The sequence below is a fragment of the Hippocampus bargibanti genome, linkage group LG16 (assembly GCF_051943395.1).
Source record: "Hippocampus bargibanti isolate YZ-2025 linkage group LG16, ASM5194339v1, whole genome shotgun sequence".
NCBI classification, from domain to species: Eukaryota; Metazoa; Chordata; class Actinopteri; order Syngnathiformes; family Syngnathidae; genus Hippocampus; species Hippocampus bargibanti.
The window spans coordinates 4,872,374-4,892,821 of NC_142749.1; the positions used below are offsets into that span (position 1 = coordinate 4,872,374).

The window sequence follows — 20,448 nt, forward strand, 5'->3', positions numbered from 1 at the left end:
GGTTTTGCATCTCGAAGAAGAAACTGCGAAGGAGAAAGGGGTCGAGAAGAACTATCTGATCAACTTCGTGAGTTTTTATTTTAATTGGATAGCACAACCTTTCTTTCTTGAAGACTAAGAAAGCAATGTTTGTTTTAGTGTATGAAAAAAATGCAACAAAATCACAATAATAATAATAGTAATAACAATAGTAGTAATAATAATAATAATAGTCATAACAATAGTAATAATAATAATAGTAATAATAATAACAACAATAAATAATAATAATAATACTAATACTAATACTAATACTACTACTACTAATAATAATAATAATAATAATAATAATAATAATAATAATAATAATACATTGTATTTCTAATTGCCTTTCAAAACTCTCAAGGACACATGACAGTCACGGGATAAGAAACACAGCGAGAATGTCTGCCAGCTGGAACTAATACTAAGATGAGATCTGATACCCCTGAAGTCCCTAAAAGAGGTCTGTTGTCGTAATTACTCTTTTACCTCAGAGGCAAAATAGTAAAACATAATTAACATAACTTTAAGATTTATTGAACTCTGGAGAGGAGCTGGAAATTTCTCATCTTCAACATATGTTCCTTTTGAAACAAATTACAGCTTGTGCCATTTACACATTTTTTCCACCCCCACACAGAGTGAAACACTGAGAGGTCTTAATCGCTGATGATGGCACACTTTACTCCGATTTCTGCACTAACTTTGATATTTAGATAACTGGCAATGGATAGAAATGTGCAGAGGGACACATACACAAACACACAGGAGTGCTGGTGGAGCCGACTCCAGCTAGCTACTCTGAACCGTTTGTCAGACAATCACAGTAAGTACACTGTACAGTAATTCTAAATTGGGGGGGGGGGGGGGGGGGGGGGTTACCTGAGTAGGCACTCCCAGCAGCAGGATGTCCCGGTACTGGCAGGGTGCTCGAGGTCAGCGGTGGTGGTGGAGGCAAAGCCGCTGGAGGAGCGAACATATTGGGGTGATGAGGGTGCGGTGAGGACTGCAATGCAAGGGGGAACCTGTGGGGGGCGCTGTGGTTTGCCACCAGAGGCAAGGGGAAAGTTGATGTGGTGGCGCCTGGTCCAGGAGGAGGTGGGTGGTGGTGAAGGTGTGAAGAAGGAGCAGGGGGCCCGGGGGGCTTGCTCCCCGGGGTGCTACTCCTGCTGCTGCTGGAATGATAAAAACAGAGGGGTGTTGTCAAGAGGAAGGTTCAGCAGTATCTTCACACCTGCAATGTCCTTGATTTACAAATGCATTCCCACACACCCTCCATTCATGACATAAATGCATGCAAATACATTTTTCCAACGGAAAGTGTAACCAAATGAGCATCTGTTCCAATAGTGAACATGTGCACTGGAAATATGATGTGAGGTCGTTTTCTCTCTCCGGTAAGCTAACAATGTGTAGTGTGTGTGGGTGGGTGTTCCCCAGAGGCAGTCACACAGCCTACGTCTCCAAAGCCCCATGCGCTAAGCCTAAAAGCTCATTTGCAATACTGGCGCTGGCTTGCGGGTGCTGGCTGCCATTATTGCCAGCAGGTACCCAAGAGGCCCTGTTAATGCATTGGCAGACCCGCAGGGTTGGCAGAAGGTGAAGTGATGCAGAGCCAAGCATTGAAATCCTAGGTGGGATTAAATTGGTTCTTAAGGAGCATTTCTTGAGCCTTTTAACGATGTGGTCCTCATTGGTAGATACAAATAAGACCGACAGAACATAACGATGATGACTATTATGTAGAGAGGTAAAATATTGATCATATAAGAACAGTACCGGGCGCAACTACCTTCATGTTCATAATTCTAAAGATGAATAAATACAGTGCTGATGTTGTAAAACAAACACAAACGCAAAAGGAAAATAGATATTAAAAATAAAAATGAATAATATACAATTACCAACCTTAAGTAATACTATAGAAAATATACCAGCCCATTCGCGGGAGATGTTTTTTTTAATTTTGTTTTGAAATCAGACACGCCACATTTTCTTAACAGATTAGACTGCTGAATTCAAGAACATTTTTGGAATGCTTCACGGGACTTTGTGGAAAGTACTGCCTTCTTCAGTCACATGCAGTGGATATCTTGCTCTTTCAAATACACCTTCCTCCTTAAAAGCACAACGAATTCCATTTTCCAAGAAAGTGTCTGTATTTAATGCAATGCAGAAAATGACACTTTTTATTCCAACTTTTCCTGGTCACTCCACCATGTTGTCCAGACCTAGATGGATTGATGGTGCGGTTTCATAAAACGAAATCACCTAGCACCATTGATTATTAACTCATTCACTGCCAGACGATATGCAAAAATGTGCCCATTTACGTGACAGGGTTTTTGTCATTTTCACTCAAATTGCAGGACCCACAGAATATTGAGTTTTAGGACTACCTGTACAGAAACATTCTATTCAGCGCAAGAAAACTTACTCTCTTCTTTCATCAGAAAAAAGAGCGGAAGTTATGTTGGTCTGAAGTTATCTGAGCTTGATTGTATTTTGTACATCCACCCCCATGGATGTACAAAATACAATACAATACATACATATTGATTTATACAGCGCTACAACAACATTACAACAGCGCTAACAAAGCGCTAACATGGACAAAAGCCAAATTCTGCCCCCTGTGGAAGGGAAAAACATTCGGGAATGGCACTCCACGTCACACTTTTCAATTCCCGAATACATTTGGGAATGGCAGCGAATTAGTTAATTAATCTTGAATACTTTTGTGGCTGTTCTTCTGCGTAACTGATTGTTTGCAGTTCAAACTGCACTACAAAAGCATCTCTTTGATGGAGCCATATTATTTGGCCCCTTGTCCATTTTGTAGAAAATTGTAAGACTTTTGATTGTGCCCTCTGTTTGTGAAAATGTAATAGTGTTGCAATCTAACTCTAAGATTCAAACATACGGGGAAAAACTAGTTTAGCTTCCAACAATATGATTTGGAACAATCAATTGTCAGATGGTTTATATTGTATTTTCTGAGTGGTGATAGCAATGGCATTAAATGGATTCAGCATGGAAAATGAATGTGAAATGGAGAACTATGGAGGACATCCAACATTTTGTGGTCTGTCTTCATGACATATGGCCCTTAAACAACTGTTGTTACGTTACTTTTTCCAATGTCATTGCTTGTTGTGTTACAACTGATGGATAGTCATGTCTACCACCCACTATGATAAGTACTTTGTAAGTGGCCAAAAAGTGGTATGTTATTTTATAACCGTAGTGGAGATTGGGAATGACAAAAAAAAATGCTTGACAACCGAATCAAATGTTACGTGTTGTGTTGCTGGAAGTTGATTATATCACAAGAACTTCAGCTTCAATGTGGTTCTTTTATTTAAAGTTCTCTCTAATCGTAAGCAAGCATTCATGTGCAATTTTCGCCGAAGTGATTTTCAAGGATATTCAAGTGAGTGAATGTGCACTTTTTTGGTTGTATTGCAAACCAGAAGATCTGAGAGAAGTGAACACTCTTACAACAAACCTAGCCTGTACGTTGATGAGATCAGATGATTAGTGTTACCTGTGGCCGTTGAGGTTGAGGACGTTATAAGCAGAAAGTGGTCGGGAGTGGCTGCGTGATGGGGGCCGTTGAGGCCCTGCCTGGCTGGGGTGCTGCTGAGTGTGGCTGCTCAGAGGTGCAGCTGACGGTGGGTGCGGGTGACTCCCGGGTGTATGTAGAGATCGGGCTTGGGATAACAGTTCTGAGTGATGCGGGCGCCTTGGCGGATGTGTCGACGAGTGCTTTCGGCCCTGGGCGAGAGGCACAGCTGCGGGAGTCTGAGGCCTCGGCGGAGCCTCTGAAAGGGGAATTGGATGACTGGAGGCTGAAGTCAGAGTAGAGCTGATTGCCTGGGACTTCCGAGGCGATGGCGATTTTGCGATGAAAGGTTGGGGTGGCGGCTGAGGCGGGGACAGGGATTGGAGTGGTAGAGGCAGACTGGAGGTGCTTGATGAAGGAGGCTGGGAGTCCCTGCAGCTCTCCTGACTCCTCTCTTGACTGCGCTCTAGGCCTGACACCTTGAGGGGGCCTGGGCCGTGAGGCACCTGGCTGCCATTGGTGGAGAGCGCATTGATGCCAAAATCTGGAACTGTGCAAAAAAAGAAGAAAACTATGGTTCAATCATGGTGCTTTATTAAACAACAGAATTGATATTCCAAAATGCCACCTTCCCTATGCTGCTTCTTCCTTTTCCTCTCAACAAATGGTTCATGAAGCACTGACTTGTCATGGTTATGTGTGCCGTGTTCACTTTTAGGTATTATTTTTTATCAATTCCTCCTTTAAATACATTGAAAAACCTTGTACAAACAAATTATTTACTGCTGAATTCAAAACTAGTTATGCGTAAATCTGTTGTTTGTATATGATAACATAGAGCATTCATTTATTACATTTCAAAGTCATAATAACGCTGATAGAAACCATAACTTAGATGTGGCACGTGACAAAAACGAGTTTGACATCTCTGGTCCAACACGTTCGCTTGATTACTTGAGTGCACAGAATTGTGCCAGACGCTTAGAGAACACTTAGATTTGTTGTGTTGTTGCTATGAAACCTGCATCGAAGAAATACACCTAAGGACAAACAAGTGAAAAATAACCGAGCTTGTTACTTGTCTTGTTTAAAAGGAGAAGTCAACTTGTTTTTTTTCTTTACAATGTGTCCACAGACCCCTGAGATAGACAAAAGAAACTGATATGTATATTTTCAAAAGAAACTTATATACATATAGCATATGTCACACAGCTACAGGTCAAAAAGCAGCAGTGACGTCACGACCGCAGGTAGACTAACATGGCGGCACAATAAAAACGTTGACAAAGCAACTCTTCTCCTCTCATTCCTCCGGACACAACATCGGCTACGAGGATGGGATTCTACACAGCTCCCCTCCCCTCGTTCCTCGCGCTCCCCGGTGAGCCACTAGTCCCGTGGTCCCGCTGGTACAGTACAGTGTTTATAATGTGAAGTGACTCTACATTATATACACCAGCTAAACTGTAGAAATTTATACTAAAAGTTTTGAACACTTTAATAGCGATATGCAGAAGGACAGCAATGCGGTCTCACTGCAGAGCAAGCCAGAACAGTGAGCATAGTCATTGCGCAATCCATGGTGAGGCTAAGCCGGCTGCTGCCTCACCGCTCGTCTCTACTTAGTATTTGTACGGTAAATGTGAAAATTCAGCGATTTTGAAAAAAAAAAAAAAAATCACAAAATGGTCAAGTTAAATGGAAAAGAACTTTAAAGTACAAATCACTAAATAAATAAAACGTTAATTTATTTTTTCATTTGATATTTCCATGATCACCTGCCTCCCCTGACTGCACGTCACTGGCAGAGCGTGATTGTCCGGCGGATTGCCTTCCGTCAACGATGGCAAAGCACAGGCGAGTCGGTCACCACTTTGTTGCCGACTTGCGGTGTTTAGCGGGCCTCTGTAAATTCGGCCGCTTGGAGGAGGAAATGATTCGAGATCAACTTGCGGAGCACACGATTGATCCCAAGCTACGGGAGAAACTGTTATTGTCCCCTGACGACCTCCCACTATCGAAGGCTGTGGAGATGGCGTTCCAATTGGAGAACGCAGCACAATTAACGGCTCAGCTCGTGAACCCACCCACACCTTCACACTTTCCCGCGTTGGCACAGATTGTTGCTCCAACCCCGCCACTCCCAGACGCCACCTCAACCTACGACTCCACCTCTACATACGACGGTGCCGAGATAAATGTGGCCAGACGTCAAGGGGCCGACACACGCACGCCGGCCCTGTGGGTCTGTGGGTCTACCTCGCACCCCACATGTGCGGCCACTTGCAGAGTCACCGGACAACGATGCCAACGCTGCGGGAAGATGAATCACTTCGCCAGAATGTGCCGCTCTGCTCCCACCTCCACCTACGACGTGCCGAGGTAAATGTCATCAGACATCAAGGGGCCAACACACGCAGGCCTTGTGCCAACTGTGAGTCTGCCTGGCACCCCACACGCGTGCCAACTTGCAAAGCCATTGGACCAAAGATTAACCACTTCGCCAGGAAGTGCCGCTCTACTCCCACGTGAACATACCTGTCACGCCGCTGTCACGCCGCCAGGCCAGCCGAGGCGGACCACCATCCACTGCGTGGGCTCGCTCGACAACAAAACTCAGCTGTCTTTTTTTGTCTATTTCAGAGGGCTGATGTTTAATGTGTTTAAGAAGAATGATTCAGTCCCAATTGTCGCCCAGGTCAGAATTTAGCTTGCGAGCTTAAAGGACAACCTGATGGCTCAGGTATAGCAAACAGGTGTCCTTGATTTTCAGTTGACAGAATATGTTGAAATAGATAACCTCAAGATGGACAAAAAAATGCACTCATATTCCACACAATATTATCTGAATGCGGTATTTAGACATTTTAAGCTATCAAGCTAATTTTGGTGTTGACTTCTCCTTTAAAGGACAACCGACATCACTTTTTTGTTTCTTAACTGACATCAGAAAAACGTTTTATAGCATCTAAAATACCCAAAACACGCAGTATATTTTTATTCAAATACAAAACACCAATAAAAATGACTTAAAGTGTCCCAAAGCTGTAAAAAAATTGAGCTGCAAATTGGGCATTTTCAGAAAGTCCCGCCCCCAGTTCGTGACGTCACACCAAGACGTCTTGCATTGCTTGAGAATCAAAACAATGGCTTCAGATTCGGAGAATATGCTTTCTTGTTACACATCCAGTTCTGAATATGATTCAAATAGTTCTGAAGAGGAAAGCATACATGTTCGATCGATTAAATAATTTATTCCGTACCATTATGAGGCAACATTGAGGGAAAATGTCTCACCGAAAAGAGGCACAACATGGCGACCTCCTGTGGCCACCTCCGTTTCCACAGGCTGATAAATTCCTTATATGGGGCTTGGACGCCCTCTTCTGGTGGATTTTGGGTGCAACATGAGGTCCCCAGACCAAACAAGTACAGCAAAATACATTGACGTGATGGAAGGACTGCTACAATGCGGCTTTTTTTCTGTCAGGGGCGCTCCTTTAGTGACGTCACGTACGGACTCGTCACCAATTCAAAAACAAGACTTCCTGAATATTCAGCGCGGGTCTTAAAACGTAAAATATAGCTATATGCGGTGGAATCTTATTAAAACACGCTCAGTAGAAGTCATTTGAAGCCATTTTACAAATTATGGACACAACTTGTCCGGAGACGTCGGTTGTCCTTTAAGCTAGCAAGCTAAATTCTGACCTGGGCGACAATTGGGACTGAATCATTCTTCTTAAACACATTAAAGGACATTGGTAGGTCTTGGATAGTGGCTAATGATAATGATAATAGCTAATACAGGGTGTTTTTTTCTGGAGTGATTTCCTCCAACAGAAGACATTGCCAGATAACAGCAGCTGGATTTGTTGCTCCAGAGACTCATGGGAGATGACAGTGCATACAACAGCAGTAATTAGCTCTCTATGGGCCTCAGGGAGCGCTTGTGGCAGGACTAGTGGGGGCTCCTCCCACTTGGCCCAACCTGTTAAAAGTTTTTAGATGACAAAGAGGTGCAATAACCTAGTTCTGAGCCGAGGGTGCCGCCTCCTCCCTGACACCAAACTCCCTCCGTGCTGTCACCTTCTTCACTGGAAACAGGGTGTACGAAAACAACGCCTATAACTGCTTTCCATTAGCATCAAAATGCACGACATTAACTGCCCCAGGCACATGCCTCATTGGAATGTTGCAGAGGTAATATCCCAATTCGCCCAAAAAGACACAATATATTCACACGTTGAAACAGTTCCCAGGTGTCCGATTACAAGTCTGACATTTTCAAGGAACAAGAATTTCATTGTGACAGGATGAAGTGGTTTTGTCATCGTCTCTCCCACTTCAACGTGGAAGAATGCATCTATAGTTGTCCTTTGGTCTTACGTACTCAAAGCACAACTCCACATGCTTCTTTCTCATCAGCACAATAAAGTATCTTTTACAACAGCGTGTAGTCTACAAGTATAGGACTCAAGTTAAATATGCATTTTTTGGTTAAACGAATTGCTGGCCAACAACTTTAAACATGGGGAAATCCCTAATTCTCAAGTCTCCTGAATGCACCTTCAATCCCCGTGAGGTACACGGCTTGCTTTGAGAATGTACGAATCACACCAATTCAAAGATCATATGTATTCTGTCCGTAATGAAGACTCTAGGGCCACGGGAAGCTGGACGGTACAAGAACATTGTGCTGCAGTTGATCTCCCTCAAGGGTTCATTTGTTGTCATTCTTTGTCCCGAGAAACAAATCCTATCAACCCCCAATTGCATCTGTCGTGTTTCTTTATATTTCAGCTCTGTTGCATTTTTAACTGGCACAGTTTGTTGGAGCGTCACAAAGGAGAATGAAACCTATATGGGACTTTGGAGGGGCAAAAACTGAAGAGGCTTTGTGTCACCATCTACATTTTTGTTGACTGTTTGTATTTCATGTTAGCCCTTGTTTTACTGTGTCCCTGTCTAAATATCGAGTTTTGTTCCGAACAGTTGTTGTTTTCAGTTCCCTGCGTTCTTCCAGTCTTTGTACTTTGGAAACATTATGACTAAGGAAACGCTACATAGTCATAATGTTTCTTGTCTGGAGAGTCCCAAGCAAGCCATTTGTGTTCTTGGCAGTTCATAGTCTTTTCTGATATTGTGAAACATCATCAGTCATGGCACATGTCCAACTGCAATTGAAAATATGCATAATCCATGAATGCAGATGTTATTCTTGTCTGCTAGCTTAAAGGACAACCGACGTCACTGTTTTGTTTTTTAACTGATATCAGTAAAACGTTTTATAGCATCTAAAATACCCAAAACACATTGTATGATATTTTTAGTCAAATGCAAAACACCAATAAAAATGACTTAAAGTGTCCAAAATCTGCAAAAAATTGAGGTGCGAATTGGGCATTTTTCAGAAAGTCCCGCCCCCAGTTTGTGACGTCACGCCAAGATGTCTTGCATTGCTCGTGAATCAAAACAATGGCTTCAGATTCAGAGAATATGCTTTCTTGTTACACATCCAGTTATGTGTGATGATCTGGTTGGCGACCAATGGGTGGCGCTGTCGGCCCCGCCTGCACCTGCACAGGTGCAGGGCGTTTCCAATCAGTCACACTCAAAAGGACACCTGGCACGACCATTTGGTGTCGGGTAATTGTTAAATGTCATTGAATGCTGTTGAACACATTGTATGCTGTTGGATGCAATTGTATGCATTGTGTGCAGTGCATGTGTTTGTTTAATCTTGGCGCACTTTTAATCTTGGTTTTCTTTTGATACTTTGTATTTGTTCCATTCAGATGATTTTGATGTTTTACATTTTGTTCCTGCTGACTTAATTTTAATACAATTTCTCAAATACAACCTCCTGCTCCCTCCTGCCTGCTTTTTGGGATCCGCACCAGCCATCACCACCTTGCAAAACGTGACATTATGAATATGATTCAAATAGTTCTGAAGAGGAAAGCATACATGTTTGCAATCAATTAAAGAATTTATTTGTGCCATGTTGAGGCAACATTAGGGGGAAATCTCTCACCCAAAAAAGAGGCACAAAATGGCGACCTCCTGTGGCCACCTCCGTTTCCACAGGCTGATAAATTCCTTATATGGCGTTTGTACACCCTCTTATGGCCTTCTGGCGGCTTTTGGGTGCAACACGAGGTCCGCAGACCAAACAGGTACAGCAAAATATATTGACGTGATGGAAGGACCGCGACAATGCGTCTTTTTTTTTTTTACGGTCAGGGGCGGTCCTTTAGTGACGTCACATACGGACTCGTCACCAACTCAAAAACAAGACTTCCTGAATATTCAGCGCGAGTCTTAAAACATAAAATATAGCTATATGCGGTGGAATCTTTGTAAAATACGCTCAGTAGAAGTCATTTGAAGCCATTTTACAAATTATGGACACAACTTGTCCGGAGACGTGGGTTGTCCTTTCAAGGAAGGATGCATTGATTGCTAAGTCCTCAGGACTTTGTTGAGAAAATATCCCCAGATATATTTTGGGTTGATATTAAAATGTTTGACAAGAGTCCCCCCCAAAAAGTTGTTCAAAAATGCTCACTGCCAAGGAGGAAGTTCACAATCAGTAAATTGAGGTTGTAATTGAAAAGAAATAGGCTTTGTCTATTTGTCAATTTCCGAGCCTGTTCTTATGCACTGTACAAACCAAATTCACAAGAAGGTACTATCCATTTAACTTTTTTTTTGTTTCCTACGCAAGAATGAGTTTGCATTTGTTGTAGTCGTCTAATTCCTTTAAGTCATTTTCTGTGGTAATTTGCTCAATAAATGGTAATTTTAAACGGTGGCGCCTCTGTGTTATGAGTCTTTCATTTGAGTTCAGACTTACAGCAGTTTGGATGCGACACTGTGATGGTTTGTATCGGAGATATGATAGACTGCCGGGAAAAATTCAGTGAAGAAGACGGTAACTCAAGGCACGTTTCTACCTTACAGTTCAGTTCTGTTCAGTTTGCTTAAGTACAGTGAGACCTTGGTTCCCAGACACTGTCTGGAAACCAATTAAGTTCATAACTTTATTGGTTCCCAGACAGAGTGTGTAAGGCGAAAAGTGTGTATCCCCCCCAAAAAAAGAACATTACCATAGAAAACCATTAAAATGAGAATAATCCGTTCCCAGGTCTCCATAAAATATAATTTTCAACTAAATAAGCCTTAAAACTACAAACAACATACCTTATTCTATGTATAATAAACGTGCTATTGTATTGTAATGAAATAAATACACTGCACTATACAAAAAAATCACTTTATTTACATTTGTGATGGTCGTTGATGGCTCTTAATTGACACCTCTTGCTTTCTGACTTTTAAGATCTTACGAAACTGAGGCAACACATTATCATTCATCATGTTGATGATTCTCATAGCCTTTTCTGGATGGAACTGTTCAATAAAAGCCTGCACATCAACTCCTTAATGTCTTGCTTCTGCTTGTCCTCTTGAAGGCAAATCAAATCCTCTGTGTTGAGGACCTCATTATGCGCAAAATAAAATGGCACACTCGCGATCCCGGAAAGCAACAAACGTACGCGATCGCGGCTAACAGTCACCTCGGGCAAAGCAAACTCAAGCACAAGACACAGCGAGAGGGTGTTCAGCCATGTAAGAAAAATACACACCGAGTATAGAAAGACAATGGGAACTTTAACATCATTGTTGCAGATGAAGCTAAATTGTGACATTGTATGCTACAGAGTAAAACCATCTTTAGAACAGATGAAGCCTGCTAAATCCTGCACTGCTGCATATAATAAGCAACACTAAATTTACCACATGTGGGGAGAGCACTAAGAAAAAAAATTGAAATAATTGCTTGTGGTGTGTATTAAGTAAATGAAATAATTTAAACAAATTACTGTTGTTTTTATTCTCTCTCTGTTTTTATTCTTGCTATAAGTAAATAATTATGTGTTGGGTTCTGTTTGTAAGGTTTATTATCGCTTAATAAGGGGAATTGTAACCATTAATAAGGGGAGCAAAAGTAATACTCGATCATATGTATCTATTTTTTATTGCTGCGTACGGTCGATTATGAAAGCATAATGTGTGCATGCGCGGTCAACTGCATTTGCCCTTGTGTTAGCATTTTTTTATCATTTCAAATAATGTACGGCGTACTACAACTTTTATACGGGAAATGGAATCATTTATAGGGGCGCCTATTAGCCAAGGTTGACAGGTATGCAGTTCTGTCATTGCAGAAACAGAAAACAAATGACATATAGCTCTTCAGGAGAATGGAACTGTGTCACATATACTGTATAAGCATTCTCAGCATCTGATATTTTGAATTTATCAATTTAAATGTGCATAGAAATGGCGGGATTTGTCTTACAATACATCTTATGACACATGGGATCAGACTATCCAGTAAGATAGATATTTGACTAAAACGGCCCGATCAAAAAGGCAAAATGCAATGATTTGAAATTATTTTTGCATTTTTTGTGACCTAAGGACAGAGAGAGGTAAGTAGACACATACAGTGGAATCTTTGATCATGGATGCAGACATTGAGGGGGAACCAAGCTTATCCTATTACAGCGTCCTCACTAGATATAGTTCAAGCAGTATAAATGATTGACAAATAAGCGATCATGTTTTAAAGGCATGACTAGAAGGACAGCAGCTGTCCTCCTGAAAAATAGATTAGCAACTTGAGCTAAAACCACTTTGCTAATGTCTGCCTTTTATGTGACGGCGGGTGGACATGTCAACTGACACTCTGCCCTGCAGACATCTTAACAAATTGATGCCTCTAAACACCCATGCAACATTATAAGCCTCAGTCATTTGCTATCGGAGCTTCTTGTTCTTTTCTACCTCAAAATACTACCCCAAAGGCTCTTCCACTCTTTGGCTGTTATCCTATGAGATCCTCAAAGGAACTTGATGTGCTAGTCATACATCGACGAAATTATACACTAAAATACATGTCTAATCCGTTTGAACAAAATAGAAGAACATCAAATGTTTAATCATTGTACAAATCTTATTTTTTGTCCACAAATCTATTGTAAAACACTGTCATCAAGTTAAAGTTATAATGTAACGAGCGGATAAGATATAGTGATGCACATTGTTTTATTTTTATTGCTTTATTTATGCAGCACTATGTCAGCATTGTCAGGAAATTCAACCATGTAAAACAAACACAGAATGATATTTATACATTAAGATTTCTATAAATAAGGTCACAAATAGCTGTCTCTAGTGCAAATTAGAAGCCTTTACAAGGTCTTCTGTTTGGCTGTTACAACTGAATAGTTTACAAATATATTATTCTGTCACTTAATTGGTCACCCAAATTATTTGCATCAAGGTACACATTTTTACTATGGTTTATTCACTCAACATTGTTGATTGTTGATTATATTAAATATTATATATTACAAGAGGAACACGCCCCAATGAGCCGACTGACTGTGGCCTGCTCCCAAATCAACTGCAAAGAGCAACGAGGAAGAAAAAAGGTGTGTGTGTGTGCATATATATTTGTTACAAACCCACTAAACCCGCTGACAGTAGTTATGCCTTTATAAGGGGAACAGTCAACTGTCAGTTGTATTTACAGATAGATAATCTGGCAGGTCTCACATTTCAGGGTGGTTTGCAGAGAAAAAAAATAAAAAATGCAGGCAAACGGTGCAAATGATATTGGGCCAACGTAGAAAAAAAAGCAAACACGCCTGAAATGCAAACATGTCAAGTCACATGTGAACAGCTGGCCTACAGAGCTCAGTGATGCCCCTGCAACTTTTTCTCTTCCACCTCAGACTACGATGCTTCTCCTGGATCAACACGATTTACTGGACTTGAACAAATATAACCATTTGAAGAAGCATCATTCTGAGAATGGTGGCTTTGTTCAACAAAGACTATTTTTCAGCTTTTCACTGTTTTTCTACTTTTCACTGTCTTTAATTGGACAACTTCGCCATGAAAACTGAAACAATGAAAAAAGGGACTAAAATTTTTGGGTCAAGTTGAATTGATTACTGTGGAAAATGATCCGCAGATATTCACTGAAGATTCCATCCTGCATGTCTCAGTAAATTTTAACTAAGATCTCTTGTTGTACTCTGCAGGGTTTATGGATTCTGGCAGGGAAATAATGACTAAGGTCCAAATTCCCTGTTATGCAGAATGTTTTTATAAACATTTTGGGGCTTTGTCTGGAAACCATTTACCTGGCAAACTAGTTCCATATTGTGTTTGACACCATAATACGGTTCAATTGCAAGTCCTGACAGAGGTTTAGCCGGCAGCATATGGCCAGGGTCTCCTTGGTGAGGGATTGGCCGTTGTTTATTAGTTCTTAGTGAAGTCTGTAGTTGCATTAATGTCAGGCCCGAAACGGTTTCCCACACAGTTGACGACAATAACAAGCAGGTCCTGATCTCACTTGTACCAGTGCATGCACAAATTAGCCAAACTCATATGAATACCTCAGCAGGCGGTATGTATTCACATACATTTTTTGGTTTGTTCGTAGGATTATTCAAAGTGCTCATAGTGAAAGTCTAACTGAGAATACAGAAGGAGTCTTTGTAATAATCCACACATCCGTGTTTAAAGGAAAAATGCAGATTACAGACAAACAAATTACAGATACGTTCACTTTAACTTTCCAATCTAATGAAGATATGTAAATCTGACTGATTTACAGTAAATATGGAACCATGGTGCTTGCAATGAGGAGCACAGGGAAGGAGCTGTGTGCACATCTGGCAGTGTGCCAATACAAAAGCGAATGATTAACGTGACATGTCTCCATTATATTTACAATGCAGTGAATAAAAGTGTGCGTTGTGTTCTCATAGGGCTTATTATGTTGGCACATGTTGCTACACACCCAAGTACCGCTTATTTCCATTAGCCCTGCTTATTTTTCGTAGTGCATAAGCATAAACAATAACAAATTGTTCGGAAAAGTCCAGCGGTGTGGTATTACTCGCATTCGACAAATGATATTCAAAAGACAGTTTTCCTAGTAGATAAACACACTGTTTATTTCCCCAAAACAATTTGGGCGGCATGGTTGCATATCGCAGCATTTCTGTATGGCTGTGGAAACAAGTGTCATTGAGAGCATTTTGGAAAGACCAAGAAACATAATTGTGAATTACCATTTGGTTGCAAAAACATACCATTAAAAAGCCTTGCATGAATACTGGATGCCAGCTGAGTGGAATCCCCAGGAGTTCATATTAGTGGATGACAGCTGAGCTCAGCTCCCATGTTGCTGTTATTGGAAGCTGTTTTGAGACCCCTGATGTGATAATACTTCTCTCTGGTGCCCAAAGTCGAGCATCCATGTCGCCCAAATCCACATATCAACTGAGACATTCATTTCCTTCAATTTAGACTCATTGCGTGGCTTTTAAGAGCATGTCAAGTTGTAAAGTGATTCATTACCATGTTGTGCTGTCATGGTAAAAGCTGTGACTGTTTATATTTGCAACGAAGTGGCGAAACGATGCACTTATGCTCGGTGATATCAGCTGCCAGAGAAGCTGAAATCCTGTGTCTGTAACATTATCTGCAGAAGCTTTCACCGTGATCTCATAGCCAAAGCCTCCGGGGAATCTCCAGACTATTAGCCCCTTATCCCCTCTTTTTTATCTCAGAAGCCTTTAACAGCATTAGCTGTTCTGAGGGCAACACTCGTCTCCAATGTGTTGCTGAATTGCGTTCTGAGTGGACAGGAATTGTAGAAACAGGGGGTCCATGTCAATGAGGTGCGGTAATGATGAATGCTCCCCTGCTGGCCCTCACAGACTTGCTATCATGTCAGCAACTCTCTAATGCTCGAGCTGGCAGGCGCTATTGGATTACAGTTTGGACATCCCGCTATGTGTAGGGTCTTGGAGTAGAGATGTTTTATTAGTACTCGACTCCCAGAAGTGGCTGAGAGGGGATGGGAGCGGGGCGTTCAACCAAAAAAGATATTTGGGAGGACAGGAGTGATGGAGAGGAAGCAAGCCAAATATTCCGCCTGGGAGCGTCTGGCATGCACAGTCTTTCAATGAGGATATCAGAGCATGCTGATATTGGCTAATAGTCACACCAGCCACTGTTATAACGAGTGATGACTGAGCAATATGTGTCCAAATTTACAGCTGTTAAAGGGGATTAGACACGGTGAGAGGTTATGTTTTGAGTGGTATTCATTTGTTAGCAGGAAAAGTGCAAAAAAAAAAAAAAAAAAAATCAATGACCACATTTTCCACATATGGTGGGGTCTCTTGGTCAAGCTTTTCAAAACCAAATGCGAGTTCCCAATCTTCCAGCTGAATTTGGTGACTGTTTGCAAATGTTGAAGCAATGTTGAAGCAGCAAAATGTTGACATTTTGCTGATGCTAACACATCCATGGTTAAAGCAAATAAGAAATGGTACACAACCGTACAGTACTTGCTGAAAGGTAATATGCTGCTAGGAAATAAAACCAATTTGTGACATAATTCTGTTTTGGACAATAAATCATTTCTAGTCTTTTAAAATAAATCACAAGCCCACCTATTCCTCAATATGTGAAGATTGCAAATACCAGTGGCATCCTTGCTTATCCATTTTATGTAGAACCTTTGTGGGCTGAGGAAGCATAGCAAATGGCATTTTGTTTAGCCAGTTGTGCCAAAGGTTTTATTTCAAAGTGATCGATAATAGAGCAAGGAACTGTATTCGAATCTCAATCTCATATGCATGTCTTTATTCTGGACTGCCTTTTAGAGCAAATTTACTACACGTAACAAATGCAAGTTGGTGTCACTTCATGACACAACAATTTTTGTGTGCATTCCCATGGCACTCTGATGACGAGACTTTTATATTGTACTCCATACAGTCATCATGGAAGGAATTGCTGGTGCTCGATGACAGGCAAGTTGCCACAGGTTATCACCCTGATGTGCGGATGCACCGAAGGGCATATGAAAAAACGTCCCCCGCCCCCAGTGTGGGGCGTCCAGGGACCACTCGTCAACCACAACTGAGGGAGCTAACACAGTCATACTCTGGTGTTAAAATAACACTGGCACGTAACAAGGAACCAATTCTGACCATTAACAAATACAGTAAAGTCACCAGACCGGTTTGATGAAGGATTTTGTTGTTTTATAAGAATCGGGTGAGGTTCAATTTGCATCGTTCATACAATAGCCTGCTAAGGCAAAACAGGTTAGGCAACATTCGTAATGCTGATGAGGTGATACCGGTGGGAGTGGGGCAAATAGGCCAGTCGTTAGTCAGGAATGTAGGACAATCAGTGGGGCCACAGGGAGTGGTCCTCTGCTCCCCCCAACCTGAGAGTAGGGACCTATCACAGCTGTGTCCGGCGCCGCCATGTCTGGACATTAGGGATATATAAATAGGGCGGATACGACCAGTCAGACTTTAGTTCGCTGAAGAAGCCTCTTGGATAGGAGGCGAAACGTCTGAAACCTTCAAATCTGTACAGATGACGGCTGAAGAAACCTTCTCATCGATGGACCACTCCTGTACGACTGAGAGCTTACACAGAGATATGGGTTTTATTGATAATACTGCTTATTACGATACTATTTTCATTTCCCATACACATTTCTAATCTTTTATGTATAATTAGATCCGTTTTGTATGATTCATGGTTACCGTATTTTCACGACCATAAGGTGCATATATAAACGTCTCAGATTTTTTTGAAAATGTGCGGTGCGCCCTGTAGTGCGGACGTATTAGAGGCCACCATGAGGCGGACATGGTAGAGAGCATGAGGGGGGATGTGTGGGCGTGGTTTGTATATACAAGAACAGGTATGTGCTTTATGCAGAACATTGCTGTGTGAACAACTCAGAAAATGGCAAAGAGAAATGGTTATGAAGCTCAGTTTAAACTGAAGGCTTTCCAAGGAGATCCGTCTTGGTGCTGGCATTTTATGAAACTGTGATGTTTTACGAAAGTTTTCCATCCGGGCCAGGACTACAGCAGCGCAGCAACGTCCGGCGAATTATTCTGAAAAGCTAGCGAAAAGGCTTCATTTCCTATTGTGCTTGGCAGCCATGCTAACGGAGAGAAGCTCCCGCCGATGGTGATTTTTAAAAGAAAGACTTTGCCTAAAGAGACATTTCCAGCAGGCGTCATTATTAAGGCAAACGAAAAGGGCTGGATGTTTCGCCACAGTTTGCCAATGGATTGTGGATGCGTGGGGTAACGTGTCTGAACCACCGTGCCAGTGGTTCGAGCTTTCGGAAAAGCCGTCATAATTTTCGAGGAGCCGCACAGCACAGAAAGTGACTGACCGTGAGGAAAGCGAACCTGCCACGTTGGTTTAGTGCAGCTGTTCGATTCTGAGATGGAGGATGAGGACTTTGATGGGTTTGATTACTGACTGTTACCGGTAATGTGCTTGTTTTTACAATGCCAACGCCTATTGAGTGATGATTACAAAATGTTCTTACTTTGTAATTAATAAATAAAGCACTACCAAACTCAGTTTTACTCCTGATCTGTTTTTATAAATACGCACACTTGTATGCCTGTGTGTTGTTGTGAGGCGGACGTACGTATGGCAGTAGGGGATATGTACCGGTATATAAAACTTGCGCCCTTTCATCCAGTGCGCCCAATGTGTATGTTAAATAGAGAAATGGCACACATAAATGAGACTGCGCCTTTTCACACGGTGCGCCCTTTGGTCGTGAAAATACGGTATTACGATAATCAGGTTACCACGGTGCTCTTTTTCATCTCCCGCCGGCCATTTTGCTGTTTATATCGATACAGAATATACTTAAGGTGAATCGATATTTGCTTAGGGGTTTCCATGCAGTACCACCATTATCGAAATCTGTATCGGTCGCGCCGTTGGTCACGTGACTTGGTCACGTGACTGGTCACGTGGTAGAAAATGGTGTCTGCTACACTGCGCAAGGCACGGGAGCTGGTCACGTGACTGGTCACGTGATCAGCTCCCGTGCCTTGCGCAGTGTAGCAGACACCATTTTCTACCTGCTTCCGTGTTTCGAACTGTCATACGCGAGCACAATAAAAAAGGCGTAGCAGAGCTTATATACAGTACTGTTGTTCAACACCAATTTCAACCATGGGGAAACGTAAGAATTGTGACCTTGGAACGAAGTACAAGGCAATAGTGGCTGTCGAGGAGAATCCAACAAGGAGAAAATCCTCCATCGCGAAAGAGTTTGACGTGCCGCAGAATACTTCATCAACGTAAGTAATGCAAACGTTGCAGTTTTCGTTTTCCATACATGTATTTAATTGTGTTGTATTTAGATATCTTCATCGCTTGCAACAATCACTGTTTTTCATATGTTTGTACATGCTGGCGTTCTTGGTTTTTGAAAGGAAATAGTCATTAAAAAGTGTAAAGACGTTTTTATTTTATGCACAAGTTTATTTTTCACTTCACTACAGTACAAAAAGCATGCTAGATACGCAATCCATGAACCCAATGATAAAATTACATGCCATATCAAAGATCCCCCATTTACGTATTGCCCCCCCCTCTTTTTAATGCAGTTTGGCGCAGGACGGATATAGCGATAGTACGGTTATATCAACATTTTTTTCTGACTCCCGAGAATATCGATATAACGAGACTTTACTGTAGCTGGCAAATGTTGCTACTGTAAATGTATACTCTGAGACATGGCAGCTGTCTCACAGTATTTGACTCCGAGCACATCTGATGACATTTCTGACAATAATGATGATAAGTGACAAGCATGTGTGACAGCATCTAATTTGGAACTTCACCAGACTCTACAAAAGCATTGCTTTCAATGTGTCACTGACTTGTGCTTCAACATTGTCTGTGTGGTAGTTCTCAAAATACCGAAACTCACAAACCCCACTGTAGTTACAACTCAATCATTTCCCACTACTGTTATTGTTTCCTATTGGTCACTACAGTCGCTGTGTGTCTGTGTGACGCAGGCCTGATATCTGTTGAGCCAACAAATCTTTAACACAATGCCGCATTTATATTTACATGCTTATTTCATCATTTCCTCATCCTTCAATAAACGTGGATTTATAGAACATAATACCAGCAAACCGGTTGGGTGCCACACTTGGGTGCGCGGACTGCAGGACTGTGTCATCTATCTGGTTCTGCTCAATGACCATACCAGCCCATTGGTCAGGAAAGGATGGCTAATTGTGCATCTGTTTCCGCTCAGGCGATAAGAAGCCCTGGTTATAGAATTGTCATTTTGAGTGTCTGATTTCAGTAAAGGGTGGAGAGACACTGTTAATCCCATGTGTTGAACGTAGAAAATGCGCCCCCTCCTGCTTTCTCGCTCCTTCCTGCCGCTTGTGAGCCATCAGGCAGAGTGAGTGTGAGTCTTGCAGCAAGACGTTGAGTGACAGCTTGAGCCGACAGGCTGACACCACTGTGATTTCGCCGTGGAGAAAAGCATTTGGTAGGTTAGAAAGAGAGAAATGTGCCCCCAGAGAGTCATCAGTCTCAGGCTTCTTTGACTGGCTTTCAAATGGAGCCAACTGCTTTTACACATCCACACCACACATTCAAGCGGCTCGAGAGGATTAGATATACTGCCCGTGTCGATTCTAAGAGCAATTCATACCAGAGTGCTAATAGCATGACAACCAAGGATCAAATATCCAAAGATCTGGCAAAGTATCAATTTGCCTTTTTGCTCATTTTGGTCTTCAGCAGCAGCAGCAGAAGCTCATGTGTGTTTGTGCATGTGTTTGTGAGCATGTCAAGTGCTGTCCCATTAACCTCATGGTCACATTTCACGGCCGTTGGATAAGAAAGACACACTGCGAAAAAAAAATTGAACACATATCTATCGTTCCTTT

General features: G+C 41.9%; 1 protein-coding gene across 11 annotated transcripts in view; it reads right to left on the bottom strand.

The window, feature by feature from the left end:
• The window catches only part of auts2a (activator of transcription and developmental regulator AUTS2 a), a 357,677-nt gene that overhangs the window by 14,630 nt on the left and 322,599 nt on the right, over positions 1 to 20,448 (bottom strand). For 10 of the 11 annotated variants that reach the window (XM_089017807.1, XM_089017798.1, XM_089017803.1 and 7 more), the window contains 2 exons: positions 3,569 to 4,136; positions 904 to 1,196 (listed from right to left, as the gene is read on the bottom strand). In XM_089017807.1, coding sequence (XP_088873933.1) covers positions 904 to 1,196; positions 3,569 to 4,136 — 861 coding nt within the window. The remainder of the gene's footprint in view (positions 1 to 903; positions 1,197 to 3,568; positions 4,137 to 20,448) is intronic. The other variant, XM_089017799.1, reaches the window with a different exon arrangement.